Raw genomic sequence first — 18,248 nt, forward strand, 5'->3', positions numbered from 1 at the left:
ACGAGAACTGTGGATACACTGGGCTTGCACTGGGGCACCTCTATGCTGATGGACACCTACTTGCAGTGCGGCGAGTTCACTTATCCGCAGCTTGCCCCTGCATGGCCTCTGCTTCCTTGTCACCATACACACCTCAATCATGGTCAGCCCTGAAGAAAATCTGTCTGAACTGTACCACCACCCACTGAGAAGGCAAACAACATTGGTTCATTCGGCTCGAAGGAGAAGAGCTGCTGATTATTTTGGTTGGGCTCGGTACAATGACATTCCTGAGGAGTTTTGACTGTTCACTGATGCTCAAGTATTGGCGGGAGGGTCTATACCCTTCTTCACCTTACAGACAAAATCAAATGCCCTCTGGTTGCAGATAACACAATGGGAGATTCTCAAAATGATAAACAGTACTGAGCTCGGCCTTAATGCCATCAAAGAAGAACTAAGAGCCATTCACCTCATGGTGATGCAACATCAATACGTTTTGGACTTGATGACTGCAATGAAGGGTGGGGTGTGTGCAAATGGACAGTGGAACTTTGACCCTTGTCACTGAAGCACTGAACCGACTGCTGAGAGACATGCGTGAGGAGGGAGGTGCCCATGAGCAGGAGTGGTTCACAAACTGATTCTCTTGGCTCCTCGGAGGCTACCGGTCTGTGCACGTCATTGTTGCTTATTTTTGTCATGTTACTGTTTTTGTGTGGTTTCGTACAGTTGGGGGCTTATTGCTGTAGGAATTCAGCCTCCAAATTGGATAGGGTACAAGTGGCGAGGGAGATGGAACAACAAAGTGCCAACACTGTGAGAGGGGGATGTTAATGTCGGAACAATCAATGCAAATGACAACAAGACACCTTTATACATGAATGATGCGTTTTCATACACAAAGTCACATCACAAGTGTTAGATTCCCCCCATCATGAACTCTCCGTAAACCTCTGCATGTAGGTACGTGGTCATGTAGGCTCTGCGGCTCAGGCCTGAAGGTTAATGATTGACAGGTCACAGGTGGGGTAACACCTAGCCAACAGCCAAAACACACAAGCTTTGTTCAGATCCCACAGGCAGCAACAATCCAATGGTCCCAGAGATTGGCCCCAATAAAGCACAAATGGCTCGAGGGACGCATGCATTTCCATAACGTTAGGTGCTACATGTAATTAGGTACACTTAGCCAATCACAACACAGCAAACATGGTGACCACGCGACCCTCAGGCTAGACATCGGGACACATACTCTCTGGCCCACATAGTGTGCATGCCAAGTCGGGCCCACCTGCATTCCCTATCTGGAAATTGTAACTGCAACTGTTCACATATTTCAACAGTGAAATAATGTTTTGTATTTATTGCTCTCAGAGAACTGTATAAAACGTGGGGCATTTCAAAGTGCGAAACAGTCCGCAGACCCCGGTGCTGTAACTGCTCTCCTGGCCGTAATGTTTAATTAAATGAACCAGTTCCTGTTTTGACAGATGCCTCTTGTCTTTTGTTTAAGGTAAAATCTCATTTGAGCAGTATTGTTACTGTTAATAAATCATCAGAATGATCAAGGAAAAGAACCCAGCATGTACAGCTGGACAATTCCATGTGTATAAAATAATATAAGAAGGTGAAGAATAATGTTATGACTGGGGGTTATGACGAGGTCTCTGGTTTAGGGTGAGAATATAAGCCTTTTTCTCCCACCACTAGAATGTCACTACTTGATGCTAAGGTAGTATACTGTAAGTAGCCACTGGCTTGTTGGAGAAGTTTATGTTGCATTTAGTTTTTTGGTCTTTGTACACTGCAACCATGCTGTCTGATAGTAATATTGTGTGCTCTCACTTGGGCATGCATGCATGCTGTTATAGATCTTTTACTTGCTTAACAGACAATTATCACATATGATTATTTGTTATTATGAAAATCAACGAAGTTCTACTGAAAAAAATATTCTGAGCAATAACAGGAATGGAAGACATTTTTTAGTTTTTCTTTCAGATGTTCATGTTTTTATACAAACCCTACGGCACTGCCATCAAACTGCTTTGCCTTCAGAGTATCTTCTGTTTCTAACGTAAATTCAAGTGTCCTAGAGGGCATTCAAGTACAGTCTGTTTAGTGGTGTCACAAATAATGAGATTTTGAAATTACAAAATGAAGCACATGGCTTTGAAATTCTGCATCAACAATGACTGTGTGTATGCAGATACCATTTTCAACCTGAACACACAATCCACAGTTTTTCTTTGTTTTAAGGCATCAGCACATTTGGTTTATACAGTATGATGTTGACCACACCCCAAAGAAAAAAGCCTGTTGTGTAAAGTGTTCTTTAGTAGTGTTTCCCCTTATTTGTCTCTGTGACATCTGTGCATAGGACAGTGGCTATTCCCTGTGAACATTTGTCAGCTAGTAGAAGGGTTGTCCATTTCCGCCAGAAGGTGGCCCAGCTGTGCCCTTTGTGCTGGAGTGATGTTCTGAGTCATTTGTATAATGCAGTCCATGGCAACTTCAGGATTTGCTTGAACCAGGCTGAAATGCAAAGAAAATGCAATTCAATGACGAAAACATTGACTATATTTTATTGATTAACGTGAACATCAGAAACAAACAGGGCTATGACAAGAACAGCACTTCTGAATATTTTGGATCAATGATTATATCACCTTGCTGTTCTTTAGGCCATACAACTGCACAATAACTACTTCCCCAACTGCATTAAAACTGAATGTTTCACTGCAGCATTTCAAAATGATTAGCCAAAAAGAACAAGATACTTACCTTCAGTAACACACTTTTCTCAGATACTCTAACTGCAAATTCTTCACCTGCGGAATAATTCCCCAGGCACCACATTGATCCTGAAACGTTCTCAGAAGTGTTCACTTGTGCCTCTATAGTGGCAGCATGCAGCTCTGCATTGGTCTCATTCTGCCCCAGAAGTGACAGAGCAGAGCTGTATGTAAGCGCCACCTCTGCATATTAAAGCCAGTTTTTATCTGCGCTCTCGGATGCAAAGCATGAGAAATTGAAGGTACCAATCCGCAGATCTCTAAATGACATAAAGAAGGCCACTCCACAGAGCTGGGAAGTGGGTGGGCGGAGAGGTATCTGTGGTTAGAGCATCCACCAGAAAGGGCATTACCTAAGGTATGTAACTTGCTCTTCTGGTGGAAACTTCCACCTGCTGATTCCTCACCTTAGAACAGACCCCAAAGATTTACCTCTCCAAGGTAGAGGCTCTGTGGAATGGGCTCAGACCAAAAGGCTATGCAGTACTGAATGTGTCAAATGCCCTTCTTGTTGGACCGGAGTGAAAGGAAGTATTGCTTTCTGCATGTGAGCATTGACATCCATGTCACGGTCTGACAGATGTCAAGAACACGCACTCCATGTGACAACGCGGCAGTAGCAGACTTGGCACTGGAAAAACAAACCCTCAGTCCTTCCGGAGGCTGCTTCTTGGCCAATACATAGCAGATCTTACTTTTTTGCCCCAGACAATCCCCCCAAAAATCTGACTGTCCAACCAATGGGCCTCTGTGCGATCCATGTAGAAGCAACAAGGAGCGGTATTCATAGTAAGAAGACAAAAGGAGCAGCTGTGTACAGGTGTAGGTGAGGAAAGTCATCACCAAACAGATTCAACTGTGGAATCACAAAGGTTTTATGTGGAAATGTGTGTTAAACTTTTTAGAAACCACATCACTATAGATGATTTAAAAAAGGATGGCTGGTCTGCAGAAAGAATAAAAGGGTGATAAATAACCTTTAATGGTGCCCACTGCAAGTCTTTGCTGGGTCAAAGACAAAACAAACAATAACATGTCCAACGGTTGAGCTTATATAGGTTCTGTATTGTGGATACAACTCTAGGTCACAAGCAAGGATAACATTTGCAACATATGTAGGGAAACTGAATGCAGTCAACTGCTGCTGATCAATATCCAAGTATGGAGGGGTAAACTGTGCAAGACTGGGTGCAGAACCTTGCCCTGCTGCTGTGACAGAAAATCCTCTCAAAGCAAAAGACTGATCAAGGGCATGTGTTGAAGCTCAGAAGTTCCAAGTACCACACTATCCTAGCCCATTCCAGAGCCACTATAAAGAACAGATCCTAGTTGTTCCTGACCTTCTTCAAAATATGAGGAAGGAGGGGAAGAGCGGAAAGACGTAGGAGTTGTCCAGTGTCCAACTATACCCAGAATGAATCTCCCAGAGAAAGCCTTCTTGGAAACTCCAACATGCAAAAGTGTTGACATTGCACATTCTCAGTGGTGGTGAAATGGTCCAGGCTGGGCTCCCCCTATTGTTGGAAGATGCCCTGCTCTAACTCAGGATGCAACCACCATTCATGATCTGCCAGGCACTGCTGGCTGAGGCTGTCCACCCCGGCAATTAAATATCCTGACAGGTGGTTCACGACAAAGGAATTCCCCTGATGCCTCAGACAACTCTAGCAACGAAGAGCCTCTCGGTACAGAACATGTGACCTCAGACCGCCCAGCTTGTTGGAGCACCTGAAGGTGATGGTGTTGCCCGTGAGGACCTGTACCAGTCTTCCTTTGATGGACAGCTGAAAGGCCTTCAGCAATAGATCAATTGGATAGTTGATATGGAATTGGGTTCCCATTAGAGTACAGAGTCCTCTGATCTTCATCTCTCCCACATGACCTCCCCCAACCTGGCAAAGACTCACCATTAGCTCTGGCTGGGAAAGGGAGATGGATCTGCTTCTGGTCCAATTGAGTTGGGTATCCACCGTTGCAGATGTTTTGCAGTCTCCCCCGAAACCTGGATGGAATCAGACAAGTTTCCTTGGTGCTGGGCCCAATGAGACTTCAGGTTCCACTGCATAACCCAAATATTTCACTAGGAATAGTTGACAAGCAAGATGCCGTAAGCTAGGAGGCCAAGAAGCCTTGGAGTTATTCTCACCAAGACCCAGAGCAGAGGTTGAAACATCAAGAACATAGCCCACAAATCCTGGACTTGTGACAGAGGGAAGGCTCTGAACTGCATCATACCAAAGATGGGCCTAATGAAAGGAAGCCTATGCAAAGGGGTCAGGTGTGACTGCCAGACGTTGATTGTAAGCCCCAACAATGTCAGAAGATCTGCTGTGGTCAGGAGGTGGACTACGATTGACTGTGATGAGCCCATCTTCAACAGCCAGTCATCGAGGTAGGGAAAAATTGCTATCTTCAACCTCTGACTGTGTGCCACAACCACTACAATCACTTTTGTGAACAACCGACGGAAGCTTGTGTGGGCATGGGAAGCATGGCAAATTGAAAATGCTCCAGGCCTACCTTGAAGTGCAGGTAATGTCTGGGGGACTGAATGGTGGGAAAGTGAAAACATGTCCTGCAGGTCCATCCCATTGCCCAAAATCAATGTAGACAGAGTTTGGGGACAGTATGGGAATCTTCCATCTGTCCTTCTGCAGGAGGGCAATCAGGCAGTGGAAATCTAAATAAGGAAGAAGGCCTCCAACCTTCTTCACATGAATAAATTATGAACTAACAACCAGTCCCTTACTTCGACGCAGACCTTTTTGACAAAAGAGTCTGCATCTCTTCTCTGAAAGCCACTCTGATGTTGGTGGAACCTTAAGGGGGTCAGAAACTAATGTAAGTGCTTTGTCCCTTTGAATGATGTGGAGGACTCATCTGTCAGACAATTTCTTTGTTACCTCTGAAGAAACTGTTAGATCTGTCCCATACAGGATGGTTGTCTGCCATTATTGGCATGCAAAAGTGGCTTGGAGGATAAGGCTGCAGAGCTGTGGGGACTGAGATAATCACTGTATCCGATGAAATGCCCATTCCATTGTCAGTCCAAACCCATCCCCAAAAGGACTGGGATGCCTTCTGCAGAGGTGAAGAGGACCTGGCGCTACCTGTACATCAACCCTCTAGCGTATCCTCGAAAGAGACCAAACTGCTGGGGAAGCTGCCTGGCAGGCACCAAAAAGCCCAAAGACCGAACTGTGGATCAACTCCTTAAAAAGTTTCAAGGCCGAATCTGCCTTCTCCCCAAACAAAAAGGAATCTCTCTTCGGAGCAGCTAGAAATTCCCAGAGAAGTTGGTAGAACTCATCCAAGCATGTCGATGGAGCACCACACTGGTGCCGACTGCCCCAACCAAACAACTGGTAGTATCCAGGCTAGACCTAATGACCCTTTTGGCTGCACCCTGACCATCCGGAACAGTGTGAGCCAGGGATACCCACAAGTCTTTGGGTGCTGCAGGCAAGATCTCTGCAGAGGGTGTGAGTAAATCTGGCAAGTAGGCAACTGGCATTGTTGGACCTCAAGGCTAGGCTGGCCGATGACAACAATGGTTTCCAGAATTCTTTATTTTCTCTGATTCTTTGTTGGGGGTGGAGGGGAGGGTGGTATCATGGGAAATGAATTAAGGTTCACCTTGCTGGTGGAACCTTGAACCACCAGACTCTCTGGAGTTGGCGACTGAGTCAGAAAACAGGAGTCACCTGTTGCCGGTTTCTGGTGCCTGGCAACATGTTTTTTCAAGGAGAGCAAGATCAAGGCTGTGTCCATCAATGTGTCAAATAGGGCTTCAATGAGCTGCAGCGAAAATTTAGAGGAAACCAGCCAAGGTTGTATTATCTCTGTGAGTACATGAGCTTTTACCTCAGCAGAATAGAGTTGCAGGTCCAAAACCCTAGCTGAATGTCTAACCACTATGGCAAAGAAAGCACTTTCCTCTGTTGATGGTCTTGGAGGGGTGGGAACTGGGAAATCAACCCAGTCTCATGGAAAATATCCAGCCACTGGCTTCCTGTAAGTCCACCTAAAGATTGTTGTCATCATAATGAGACAAATCATTCCATGCAGCCCATGGGAAACCCCTGGTGTACCAGTGCCCTGGGTACCTAAGTACCATATATTAGGGACTAGGTTGCACCACTATGCCAATTGTGAGGTGTCGAGCGACCCTCGACCCCAGGGTAGGTCGCTCCCCTGTCCTCACAGCGCTACCAGATCCAGATCCCCTGTTCTGCCTTCTCTTTTGCCTGCATCGCTGACTGTGTCCCGAGTGTCTGTGTTGCCGTTTGTCTGCGTTCGCGCTCCCCTTTTTTCCCTTCTGTATCCCCGAGTGCCTGTGCTGTGTGATCGCGCTCCCCTTTTTTCCTTCTGTATCCCCGAGTGCCTGCATCTTCTGAGTGCCGCCCCCCTTGCCCTCCCGCCGTCTCCCCCTCGTTTTTCCTGCTTTCTGCGCCTTTTCGGCACTTTGTCATTTTTCTAGGCCTCCTCGCCTTCGGAGCCTTTTTCCCGCCGCTTTTTGCCGCTTTTTTCCCCCTACCCGCCCTCCTCCCGCCTCCCAGCTGACCCCGCCTCCCCGGCTACCCCTTAAATGGCGGCCGCTGCGAGGCAGTGGTAGCGACCCTCGACCCCAGGGTAGGTCGCTCCCCTGTCCTCACAGCGCCACCAGATCCAGATCCCCTGTTCTGCCTTCTCTTTTGCCTGCATCGCTGACTGTGCCCCGAGTGTCTGTGTTGCCGTTTGTCTGTGTTCGCGCTCCCCTTTTTTTCCTTCTGTATCCCCGAGTGCCTGTGCTGTGTGATCGCGCTCCCCTTTTTTCCTTCTGTATCCCCGAGTGCCTGCATCTTCTGAGTGCCGCCCCCCTTGCCCTCCCGCCGTCTCCCCCTCGTTTTTCCTGCTTTCTGCGCCTTTTCGGCACTTTGTCATTTTTCTAGGCCTCCTCGCCTTCGGAGCCTTTTTCCTGCCGCTTTTTGCCGCTTTTTTCCCCCTACCCGCCCTCCTCCCGCCTCCCAGCTGACCCCGCCTACCCCTTAAATGGCGGCCGCTGCAAGCCCGCGCAGCGGGCACGCCGCTGGTGTGCCGAAGGCACGCCTAAGGCAAGCCCGTCTGCGCCCGTCCGCGCCTGGACCGCGCACAGCGCCCGAACCCCTGGCCCCCGCGCCCCCCGCCTGACCTACGACTCCGCCACCCTCGTCAACCTCAACCCCGGCCGCACTCCGGGCTGCCACTGCGCCCACCCCAAACGGACCCACGGACCCTTCACCTGCAGCAACTGTCACTTCACCTGCCTACGGACCAGCACCGCTCCCGCCAAGAACGACCCCCCCGGAAGCTATCTCCACTGCATCCTGGTCAACACCCGATCCGTCCACAGGCACGCCATCGAACTGCGGAACCTCCTCAACTCCACGAACCCGGACATCGCCTTCCTCACCGAGACCTGGATGAATCCCTCCTCGGCACCCGACATCGCCATAGCCATCCCCGACGGCTACAAAATCATCCGGAAAGACCGCACCAACCGCATCGGAGGAGGCATCGCCATTGCACACAAAAACTCCATCTGCATCTCAACCGACACGTCAACTCACTCCCCGACGCCGAACATCTCCACTTCACGATCCACAGCGACCCCAAGACCACCCTCAGAGGCACCCTCATGTACAGACCACCAGGACCCCGCACCAAGTTCAGCGAAGACATCGCAGATTTCGTCAACCCTCACGCACTCTCGTCCACCGACTACATCCTCCTAGGAGACCTCAACTTTCACCTGGAGAACCTCACCGACAACAACACCACCGCCTTACTGGACAACCTCGCCAACCTGGGACTGAATCAGCTAGTCAACACCCCCACCCACTACGCCGGACACACGCTCGACCCCATCTTCTCCTCCAGCAAACACATCACCTTCAGCCACACCACCGAACTCACCTGGTCGGACCACAGCTGCGTCCACTTCATCTTCAAGAAGACCACTGTGCACCACCACACCCAGCAACCACCAAGAAGACACTGGAATCGTATCACCACGGATCAGCTCGCATCAACCCTCTCCCAGAACTGACCCACCAGCACCACCGACCCAAACGAAGCCGCCAACAACCTCACCAACTGGATCTCCGACTGCGCCAACCTCCTGGCCCCCCTGAAAACTCAAGCCAGCACCAACAACCACAAGAAAAACTCCTGGTTCACCCCCGACCTCAAGGACTCCAAGAAAGAATGCTGCGCCCGCGAGAAGACGTGGCGCCTCAACCAGACCGAAGAGAACATGTCAGCTCTCAAGGACGCCACCCGCCAACACCACCAACACCTCCGCTCCGCACGAAAAACAGCCTACCGGAACAGACTTGACAACAACGCCCACAACAGCAAGGAACTATTTGGCATCGTCATAGAGCTCTCCAACCCGGACGCAGAGAACAACTCCATCCCTCCATCACAGGACCTCTGCGACTCCCTCGCGACCTTCTTCCACCACAAGATCACCGACATATACAACAGCTTCCCGACCACCGACGCGAACCCCCCCCTGGAACCCGCTACCGACATCACCACCATCCTCACCTGGAGCCCAACCACCACCGAGGAGACCACCCACGTCATGAACTCGATCCACTCCGGATCCCCATCGGACCCCTGCCCGCTCCACATCTACAACAAAGCCGACGACATCATCGCACTGCACCTCCGAGATGTCATCAATGCCTCCCTCACCACCGCCACCTTCCCGGAGAGCTGGAAACACGCAGAGCTCAACGCCCTCTTAAAGAAACCCACAGCAGACCCCACCGAACTCAAAAACTTCCGGCCCATCTCTCTCCTGCCGTTCCCCGCCAAAGTGATTGAGAAAATTGTCAACACTCAACTCACCAACGCCCTGGAAACCAACGACTCCCTCGACCCCACACAGTTCGGTTTCAGGACCAACCACAGCACCGAAACCGCCCTCATCGCAGCCACGGATGACATCAGAGCCCTGACCGACAAGGGTGAGACCGTGGCCCTCATACTCCTGGACCTCTCCGCAGCCTTCGACACGATCTGCCACCGCACCCTGATACGACGCCTCAGCAACGCCGGCATCAGAGGCAAGGCCCTCGAATGGATCATCTCCTTCCTCTCCGGAAGGACTCAGAGAGTCCGCCTGCCCCCCTTCAGATCCACAGCCACGGAGATCATCTGCGGCGTACCTCAAGGATCCTCCCTCAGCCCCACTCTCTTCAACATCTACATGACCCCCCTGGCGAACATGGCACGCAAACACGGACTCGACCTAATATCATACGCCGACGACACCCAGCTCATCTTATCCCTCACAAACAACCCCACCTCAGCCAGGACCAGATTACATGAAGGAATGAAGGAAGTGGCGAACTGGATGACAGACAGCCGCCTGAAACTGAACGCCGACAAGACGGAGGTCCTCATCCTCGGCCCCACTCCCACCACTTGGGACGACTCCTGGTGGCCCCCCGCCCTAGGCAGCACTCCCCAACCCACCGACCACGCGCGCAACCTCGGCTTCATCCTGGACTCATCCCTCACCATGACCAGACAGGTGAACTCGGTGACCTCGGCATGCTTCAACACCCTACGCATGCTCCGCAAGATCTTCCGCTGGATCCCCACCGACACCAGGAAGACCGTCACCCACGCCCTCGTCACCAGTCGCTTGGACTACGGGAACACCCTGTATGCGGGCATCACCACCAAGCTATTGAGGAAACTCCAACGGATCCAGAACGCTGCCGCAAGACTCATCCTGGACATCCCTCGCCACCACCACATCTCAGGACACCTGAAAAAACTCCATTGGCTCCCCGTCAACAAGAGGATCACCTTCCGACTCCTCACCCACGCACACAAAGCCCTTCACAACCTCGGACCCAAACTCATCAACAACCGCGTCTCCTTCTATACTCCTCCGCGCACCCTACGATCCGCCGGACAGGCCCTGGCAGCCGTACCCCGCATCCGCAAAGCCACCGCCGGAGGAAGATCCTTCTCTTTCCTGGCAGCGAAGACCTGGAACTCTCTGCCCAGCCACCTTTGCGCCATACCTGAACACCTCTCCTTCAGAAGGCAGCTCAAGACCTGGCTCTTCGAGCACTGACCCCCCCCCCCCAGCGCCTTGAGACCCTTTATGGGTGAGTAGCGCGCTTTATAAATGCGAATGATTGATTGATTGATTGATTAAAGGTTACTTACCAAGTAAATTTAGGGGAGACAGCACCGACAGTGGGGTCCTGGTAATAGGATCCAGGTGAAATACAGTGTAAACATACTGACACCAGGCAAAAAGTGGGGGTAACTGTGTCAGAAAGGGGCTACTTTCTTACACCCACTATACCTATTGACCCTAAAAACAGTCTTTTTGGTCACAATGTCAGCTCCTTGCATAAGTGAAATGCAGGCACTTTCGGTTCAGCCACCTTATGCAACTTTTTTCTAGGCAAGGCCTTGTGCTGCTTTTTTTTTTACCGAAAGTAGCAACACTGTTTCATTTGAATCAGGCTATCACCCACTGCAAATAATGGCAAGGCACTGCAGAAGAGAACTATTATTGCACTTGAGCCAAAGCTGCTTCTATGGTGCTGACACGTGGAGTGCCTGTCCTGTATATCTGTCAGCCTGCTGCATGGGCATCAGTGCACAAATCACTACTGCTGTGATGAACAAGTTACTTACCTTCAGTAACGAATTATCTGATAGAGACTATCTAGTTGCAGATTCCTTACCTTAGAATTCCCTGGCGTCAGCTTCAAATCTGGAATTTTTCTGCTGAGCAGTACCATGCACGCGCAGTCCGGCTCCGCATGGCGTCGTCAGTGTCACTGGAGCCATCTATGACGTCACGGTCTTCTATATAGGCATTGCCCCCCCCCACCCCCCCCCGGGGAGCGTATGTCAGTTCTTTTCCACAACTTCCTATGCCAGAAGCATGGAGTCATGGAAGAAACAACTATATATATATATATATATATATATATATATATATATCTGCAGAGCGGCTCGGGAGGATAGGCCCGATACTGCCCTGTGTCCAGAACAGTTCCGATGAAATTGAGCTTCTGAGAGGGAGTCAGGTGTGACCACTGCCATCACTTTGGTGAACACCTGAGAGGCACTGGTGAGACCGAAGGGGAGCACGGTAAACTAAAAGTGCTCGTGGCCCACCTTGAACCCGCAAGTAGTGCCTGTGCGTGGGCAGGATGGGGATGTGAAAATACGCATCCTGCAAGTCCAACGCTACCTTCCAGTCTCCTTGGTCTAGAGCATACAAGACCTGAGCAAGAATGTAGGAAAATGCCACTGTTGGCATGGTTACCCCATAACTTTTTGCCTTTTGTTGATGCCAGTTATGATTTAAAGTGTGCTGGGTCCCTGCTAACCAGGAACCAGCACCAGTGTTCTCTCCCTAAACTGTACTTTGTCTCCACAATTGGCACAACTCTGGCACACAGATATGTCCCTTGTAAATGGTACCCCTGGTACCAAGGGCCCTGTGGGCAGGGAAGGTCTCTAAGGGCTGCAGCATGTATTATGCCACCATAGGGACCCCTCACTCAGCACATGCACACTGCCTCACAGCTTGTGCATGCTGGTGGGGAGAAAAAGACTAAGTCGACATGGCACTCCCCTCATAGTGCAATGGCCATAAACTAGTGCCTGTGGCATAGGTAAGTCACACCTCTAGCAGGCCTTACAGCCCTAAGGCAGGGTGCACTATACCACAGGTGAGGGCATAGTTGCATGAGCACTATGGCCCAACAGTGTCCAAAGCCAATTCTTAGACATTGTAACTGCAGGGTAGCCATAAAGAGCATATGGTCTGGGAGTTCGTCAAACATGAACTCCACAGTTCCATAATGACTACACCGAATACTGGGAAGTTTGTCATCAAACTTCTCTGCACAATAAATCCACACTGATGCCAGTGTGGAATTTATTGATAAACTAGAGTATATACCAGTTCGGCTACTATTGCTAGCCTGACCAGTTTCTGCCAGCCTGTCACATCCAGACGGGTTTCTGGCCACATGGGGTGAGTGCCTTTGTGCACTCTGTGGCCAGGAACAAAGCCTGTACTGGGTGCAGGTGCTTCACACCTCCCCCTGCAGGAACTGTAACACCTGGCGGTGAGCCTCAAAAGCTCAAGCCTGGTGTTACAGCGCCCCAGGGCACTCCAGCTAGTGGAGATGCCCGCCCCCCCGGACACAGCCCCCACCATTGCGGCAAGTCCGGAGGAGATAGTGAGAAAAACAAGGAGGAGTCACCCTCCAGCCAGGACAGCCCCTAAGGTGTCCTGAGCTAAGGTGACCCCTGCCTTAGGAAATCCTCCATCTTGTTTTGGAGGATTCCCCCAATAGGATTAGGGATGTGCCCCATTCCCCACAGGGAGGAGGCAAAAGGAGGGTGTAGGCACCCTCAAGGATAGTAGCCATTGGCTGCTGTCCCCCAGACCTAAACACACCCCTAAATTGAGTATTTAGGGGCAACCCTGAACGCAGGAAACCAGATTCCTGTCGACCTGCAACAAGGAGAAGGACTGCTAACCTGAAATCCCAGCAGAGACCACGGAGACGACAACTGACTTGTCCCCAGCACTTCCTACAAAGAGTGAGCATCTTGAATTTCTCCTTCTTGAGGATGAGATTGACGTCCCTTAAATCCAGGATAGGGCAAAGGCCCTTGTTCTTTTTGGGAATCAGAAAATAGCAGGAATAACAACCACTCCCTACTTCTGACATCAGGACCCTTTCCATAGCTCCCTTAGCCAAAAGAGCCGTAACTTCCTTGTGGAGCAAAACCAAATGATTCTCATACAGTACCACGACTACGTCCTTGCACAGTATGTTGTGAAGACAGAGGACAGTGGCTAAGTTGTGGCTGGCGTGGTACCACACCCCTTCTGAAGCCTCAAAAGGGACGGAAGACAGACTGCTGACGAGCTGGTGCAGAGAGGCCAAAGGATCTGGCCATAGCTCAAGAATCCTTGAACCTCTCAATCGCGGAGTCTGCCTTCTCCTCACAAAGGCGAGAGCCATTAAAAGGCATGTCCATCAAACCTGACTGGACATCCCCTGAAAAACCAGTAGAACGAAGCCAGGCGTGGTGACATAGGGCCACTGTCGACCCAATTGCTCTACCCAGCGAGTCGGCCGTGTCCGAACCACACCAGATAGTAAACTTGCCTGCATCTCTCCCATCCTTGACAGCCTGGGTGAGAGTGTCCCGTACGCCCTCCGGGACCTGGGGCAGCACCTGTGCCACCGTATACAATAAAGTATGGGAAAAACGGCCCAAAAGGCAAGAGGTGTTTACTGACCTCAATGCCAGGCTGGAGGAAGAAAACAACTTCTTTCCAAGTTGGTCTGGCCTCTTGGATTCCCTAACCGGGGAGGGGGGCAGAAGGGAAGGCACCACGGGAAGTGGAGGCTTGGACCAGCAAGCTCTCCGGGGTGGGGTGTTGGGTGAGGAAACTAGGGTCATTTGGAGCAGGTCTCTGGCGGCGGCCGACTGTCCTATTCAAATGAGCCCCTGTGCTGGTTTGGACCATGTTCCCAGAAGGATGTCCGTTAGGGCTTCATTAAAGGGCAACATTGGCTCAGAAGTGGTCACCGCTGGCGGAAGCACCTCCGTCAGGAGATTCGTCCTGACTGGCACTGTGGGCAAGTCTAGGTCCAAGACCTCAGCTGCCCTACACACCACCATAGCATAAGAAGCACCCTCCTCCCTAGCCACATTGGGAGGAGAGAGCATGCCAGTATCTGGAGAAGTATACAGTCCACTGGCTTCCCCTAGATCCACATACCAGTGCTGTTCTTGCTCTAGTTCACATTCCAAAGGGTCCTCAGACCCCTCCCACTCCTCTCCTGCGCCTGGCTGTCCAAAACAAGGCTCAGGCAATGATCTGGGCCTGATCGGTGCCGTCAAAGTCAGAGGCGTATGACTTCATTCCGGCTCCGGATCATCCGGAATGAGGATGGGGCTACCACCAGTGGATGCCGGAGGTGGAGGAAGCGTCGACGTCAGACCTGGTGCCTGAGGAGGTCGACTGTGTGGGACCGTCGCTGGTCCGGATCTGCTATCAGATCCTGGGGTCCCCAACGGCGCCGAGGACGAAGCCGCGGAACCACGCTCGGAACATCGACATTCCCTAGATGCCTCGTCGGCCGACGGGCGTGGCAAAGCCGAAGTCCGCTTGGACGAGAACTTCTTTTTGTGCCTCTTACCCAGGTCCCCCGATGACCTCGAATGTGAGGAGCGGTGCCGCGACCTCCTTCTACTGCGGGACCGTGACCAACATGGTGCAATGACATGCACCACACGGCTTGAATCCTGTCTTTCTTGAAGACATCCCAAACACTCAAGAAAAAGGGTAGCTCTTCACGGATCTGTGCTTAACCGGCACAGAAGGAAAATAACTGACGTACGCGTGCCAGGGTGGTGCCTATATAGGAGACCGTGACGTCATAGACCGTTCCAACGATGCTGATGACACCACGCAGAGCAGGACGACGAACGTGGATCCGAACAACAGCCCGCGCAGGGTACTGCTCAGCAGAAAAATTCCAGATTCGAGGCTGACGCCAGGGAACTCGAAGGTAAGGAATCTGCAGATAGAAGTCTCTATCAGATAGTCGGGTTTGTTGTGATGGGCATTTCACCTAATCAGTCCTACAGGACTTTTTGGTCTAAGCCATTCCACAGCTACCACCTGGAAAGGAGCTGCTTTGGTATCTATTCACAAGGGGCGGAATCTGCAGTTAAAAGTATCCATCAGAACAAGTTACTTAACATCAGAAACTCTCTTTTTTGTGGATACTCTAACATCCTCCCTGTTTTCTGGAGTGTTTTTTCATCTTAAAAAGGTCCCAGTCTGGAGATCTGCACACTGATCACACTGGTTTGTTGATTGGCTCTAGGTTTGAGGACACAGACAAATGTAAGAAAGCAACTGATGTTAGTGCATATGGGTGCTGTCCATATGCAGCTCCGTTTGCCACTTCCGGAGTGGAGCAACATTGACGCAGAGCCACATGATGCCATCTGATGGCACAAGTTCTGTTTTGTGTTTTCAAAAGGTGAGTAATCAGCAGTTAGATAAAGCATCTACCAGAAAGAGCATTATTGAAGGTAAGTAATGTACGTGTTCAGGAAGACTTCCACCTTCTGACATGTCAAGGCAAGGGCCATTGAAAAATGTATCCCTCTGACTTTAGTGTATATGCACTTATAAAGTTCTGCTAGCAGGCACTGTAAATGCAAAGTTCAGTCAACACATGCATGTGGACTGTCATCTAAGGAACTTGGCTTAACATATGAGCAGAACTTTTAAACGAGGAAGCTAGTGGACAACTCGCTCAGTTCTAGGAGCAGATACATCCCCTCCAAAACTACAGGATTTAAACTGTGCCAAAATTGTTGCAAATAAATGTCTTTGGCACACTTCCACGAGGTATGCCTTTGGTATTGAACCATGGGGCATGAACAAGTCAAGGAATACGCCCTCACTAACCAGAAGATGACTGAAGAACTTCAAGCTATGCTGTACATCTGCAAACACCACAAGAAGCCATGCAAATCCTGCTCCTTCTTGAAGTTGAAAGCATGGACTTGTTCCCATTCCTGAGCCCGTTCCAGTGACAAGTCCTCGTTGTGGTTGAAGTCTTTGATTAAGTTCAAATAGAAGTCCAAGAAGAAACACCAGAAAGCCAAGCCGACACTCTATTGCCAGAGAAGCTGCAAGGACATCAACATGCCATTTCTCGCGCTTGATCCCTTGAGGAGTCGATTTCTCAATAGATCCCATTGCATCCCCAATTTTCTGGGTTGCTGGTGGTGCTGCAACAAATCGAGGCCGTTTGAGACGCCATGTTGAGCATCTTCGGCACGATTCTGGCGGGCCTTCAGGCCCCAAAGATCCGCAGGGACCTCCAGTCTGTTACAGCTGGTGGGATAAATTTTTGGAGCAGTATGTGCCTCTCGAACACGCTTAGGGTTCCACACTGGCTTGGGTGCAGATTTCCACTCTGATGCCAGAATCTGCTCTGGTCCCTTATACTTTGGCATCAGAGGGGAACACTTTATTCATCCTGATGTACATATCCGAGCCAAACTCGTCTCTACCAATGTCGTATCCTAAATCCATTTTGATACTCCATTCCTCATACAGTCACATTCGGATAGATCACGGCCTTTGCCACAATTTAGCCCTTAGGTGCTCCACCAACCTTTGGCCTGTGATCAGTCAGCTATCCTGGGAAGACGGTGGATTAATTGGGAAGATTTGTCTCATTATGATGACAACAATCTTTAGGTGGACTTACAGGAAGCCAGTGGCTGAATATTTACCTTGAGCCTGGGTTGATTTCCCAGTCCCCACCCCCCCAAGACCATCAGCAGAGGAAAGTGCTTTCTTTGCTGTAGTGGTTAGACATGCAAATAAGGTTTTGAGCCTGCATCGCCGTTCTGTGGAGGTGAAGTCTAATGTACTCAGAGAGATATTACAGCCTTAGCTGGCTTCCTCTAAATTTTCATTGCAGTTCATTGAAGCCCTAATTGACACATTGATGGGCACAGCCTTGATCTTACCTTCCTCGAACAAACATGTTGCCAGACACCACAAACCGGCAACAAGTGACTCCTGTTTTCTGACTCAAATGCCAACTCCAGATAGTCTAGTGGTTCAAGGTTCCACCGGCAAGGAAAACACTAATTAATTTTCCATGATAACCCCCCCCCCCCGACAGAGAATCAGAGAAAATCGAAGCATTCCAGAAACCAGTGTTATCGACCAGCCTAGCCTTGAGGCCCAACAACATGCATTTTGCCACCCAAGGGGGCCCATGCAAACTGTGACTACAGGCCTGCCATTGCAGCCTGTGTGAAATGGTTCATGCACCTTTCACCCCATATATAAGGCTTGTCTTATATCATGGTCATTGCACTCTGACCCTATAAGTCATCCCTAAGGTAGGCCCTTCAGCCCATGGGCAGGGTGCGTGGTTCTCAGTGTGGGGGCACGCCTGCATGAGCAGAGGTGCCCCTGACAATGCCAGACCCCATTTTCTGGGCTTTGCAAGAGCAGTGAAGCCATCTTAAGGTATGTAGCGGACATTGGTCAACACGAGATGTCCAGCTACATAATGGCTTTACCACACCTAGACATGCTTGGTATCAAATATGTTTGAATCATGCAACTACACTGATTCCAGTGCTAGTTGCATGATACCATGTACTCTCTGGGTTCCCTAGGGGATTCCCCATGTCTGCCTGTACAGGCTTGCAGGGTCTGCATGCCAGCTGTGCTGCTGCTGACCCAGACACTGTTCTACCCTCCTGCTGCTGAGCCTAACTCAGGAAAAATAGAAAAAATCTAAATATCCAACAGGGATAAATCAATAATAAGTATCTAAGCAAAAAACTAAATTTTTTACTGAATGATAATTTCTTTATAAC

General features: G+C 50.3%; 1 protein-coding gene across 7 annotated transcripts in view; it reads right to left on the minus strand.

The window, feature by feature from the left end:
* Positions 1 to 1,945: 1,945 nt before the first annotated feature.
* The window catches only part of ACACB (acetyl-CoA carboxylase beta), a 1,528,264-nt gene continuing 1,511,961 nt past the window's right edge, over positions 1,946 to 18,248 (minus strand). For all 7 annotated transcript variants that reach the window (XM_069214760.1, XM_069214756.1, XM_069214757.1 and 4 more), the window contains one exon: positions 1,946 to 2,517. In XM_069214760.1, coding sequence (XP_069070861.1) covers positions 2,391 to 2,517 — 127 coding nt within the window. In that variant the 3' untranslated portion in view covers positions 1,946 to 2,390. The remainder of the gene's footprint in view (positions 2,518 to 18,248) is intronic.

The sequence above is a fragment of the Pleurodeles waltl genome, chromosome 11, assembly GCF_031143425.1.
Source record: "Pleurodeles waltl isolate 20211129_DDA chromosome 11, aPleWal1.hap1.20221129, whole genome shotgun sequence".
Classification (NCBI taxonomy): Eukaryota; Metazoa; Chordata; class Amphibia; order Caudata; family Salamandridae; genus Pleurodeles; species Pleurodeles waltl.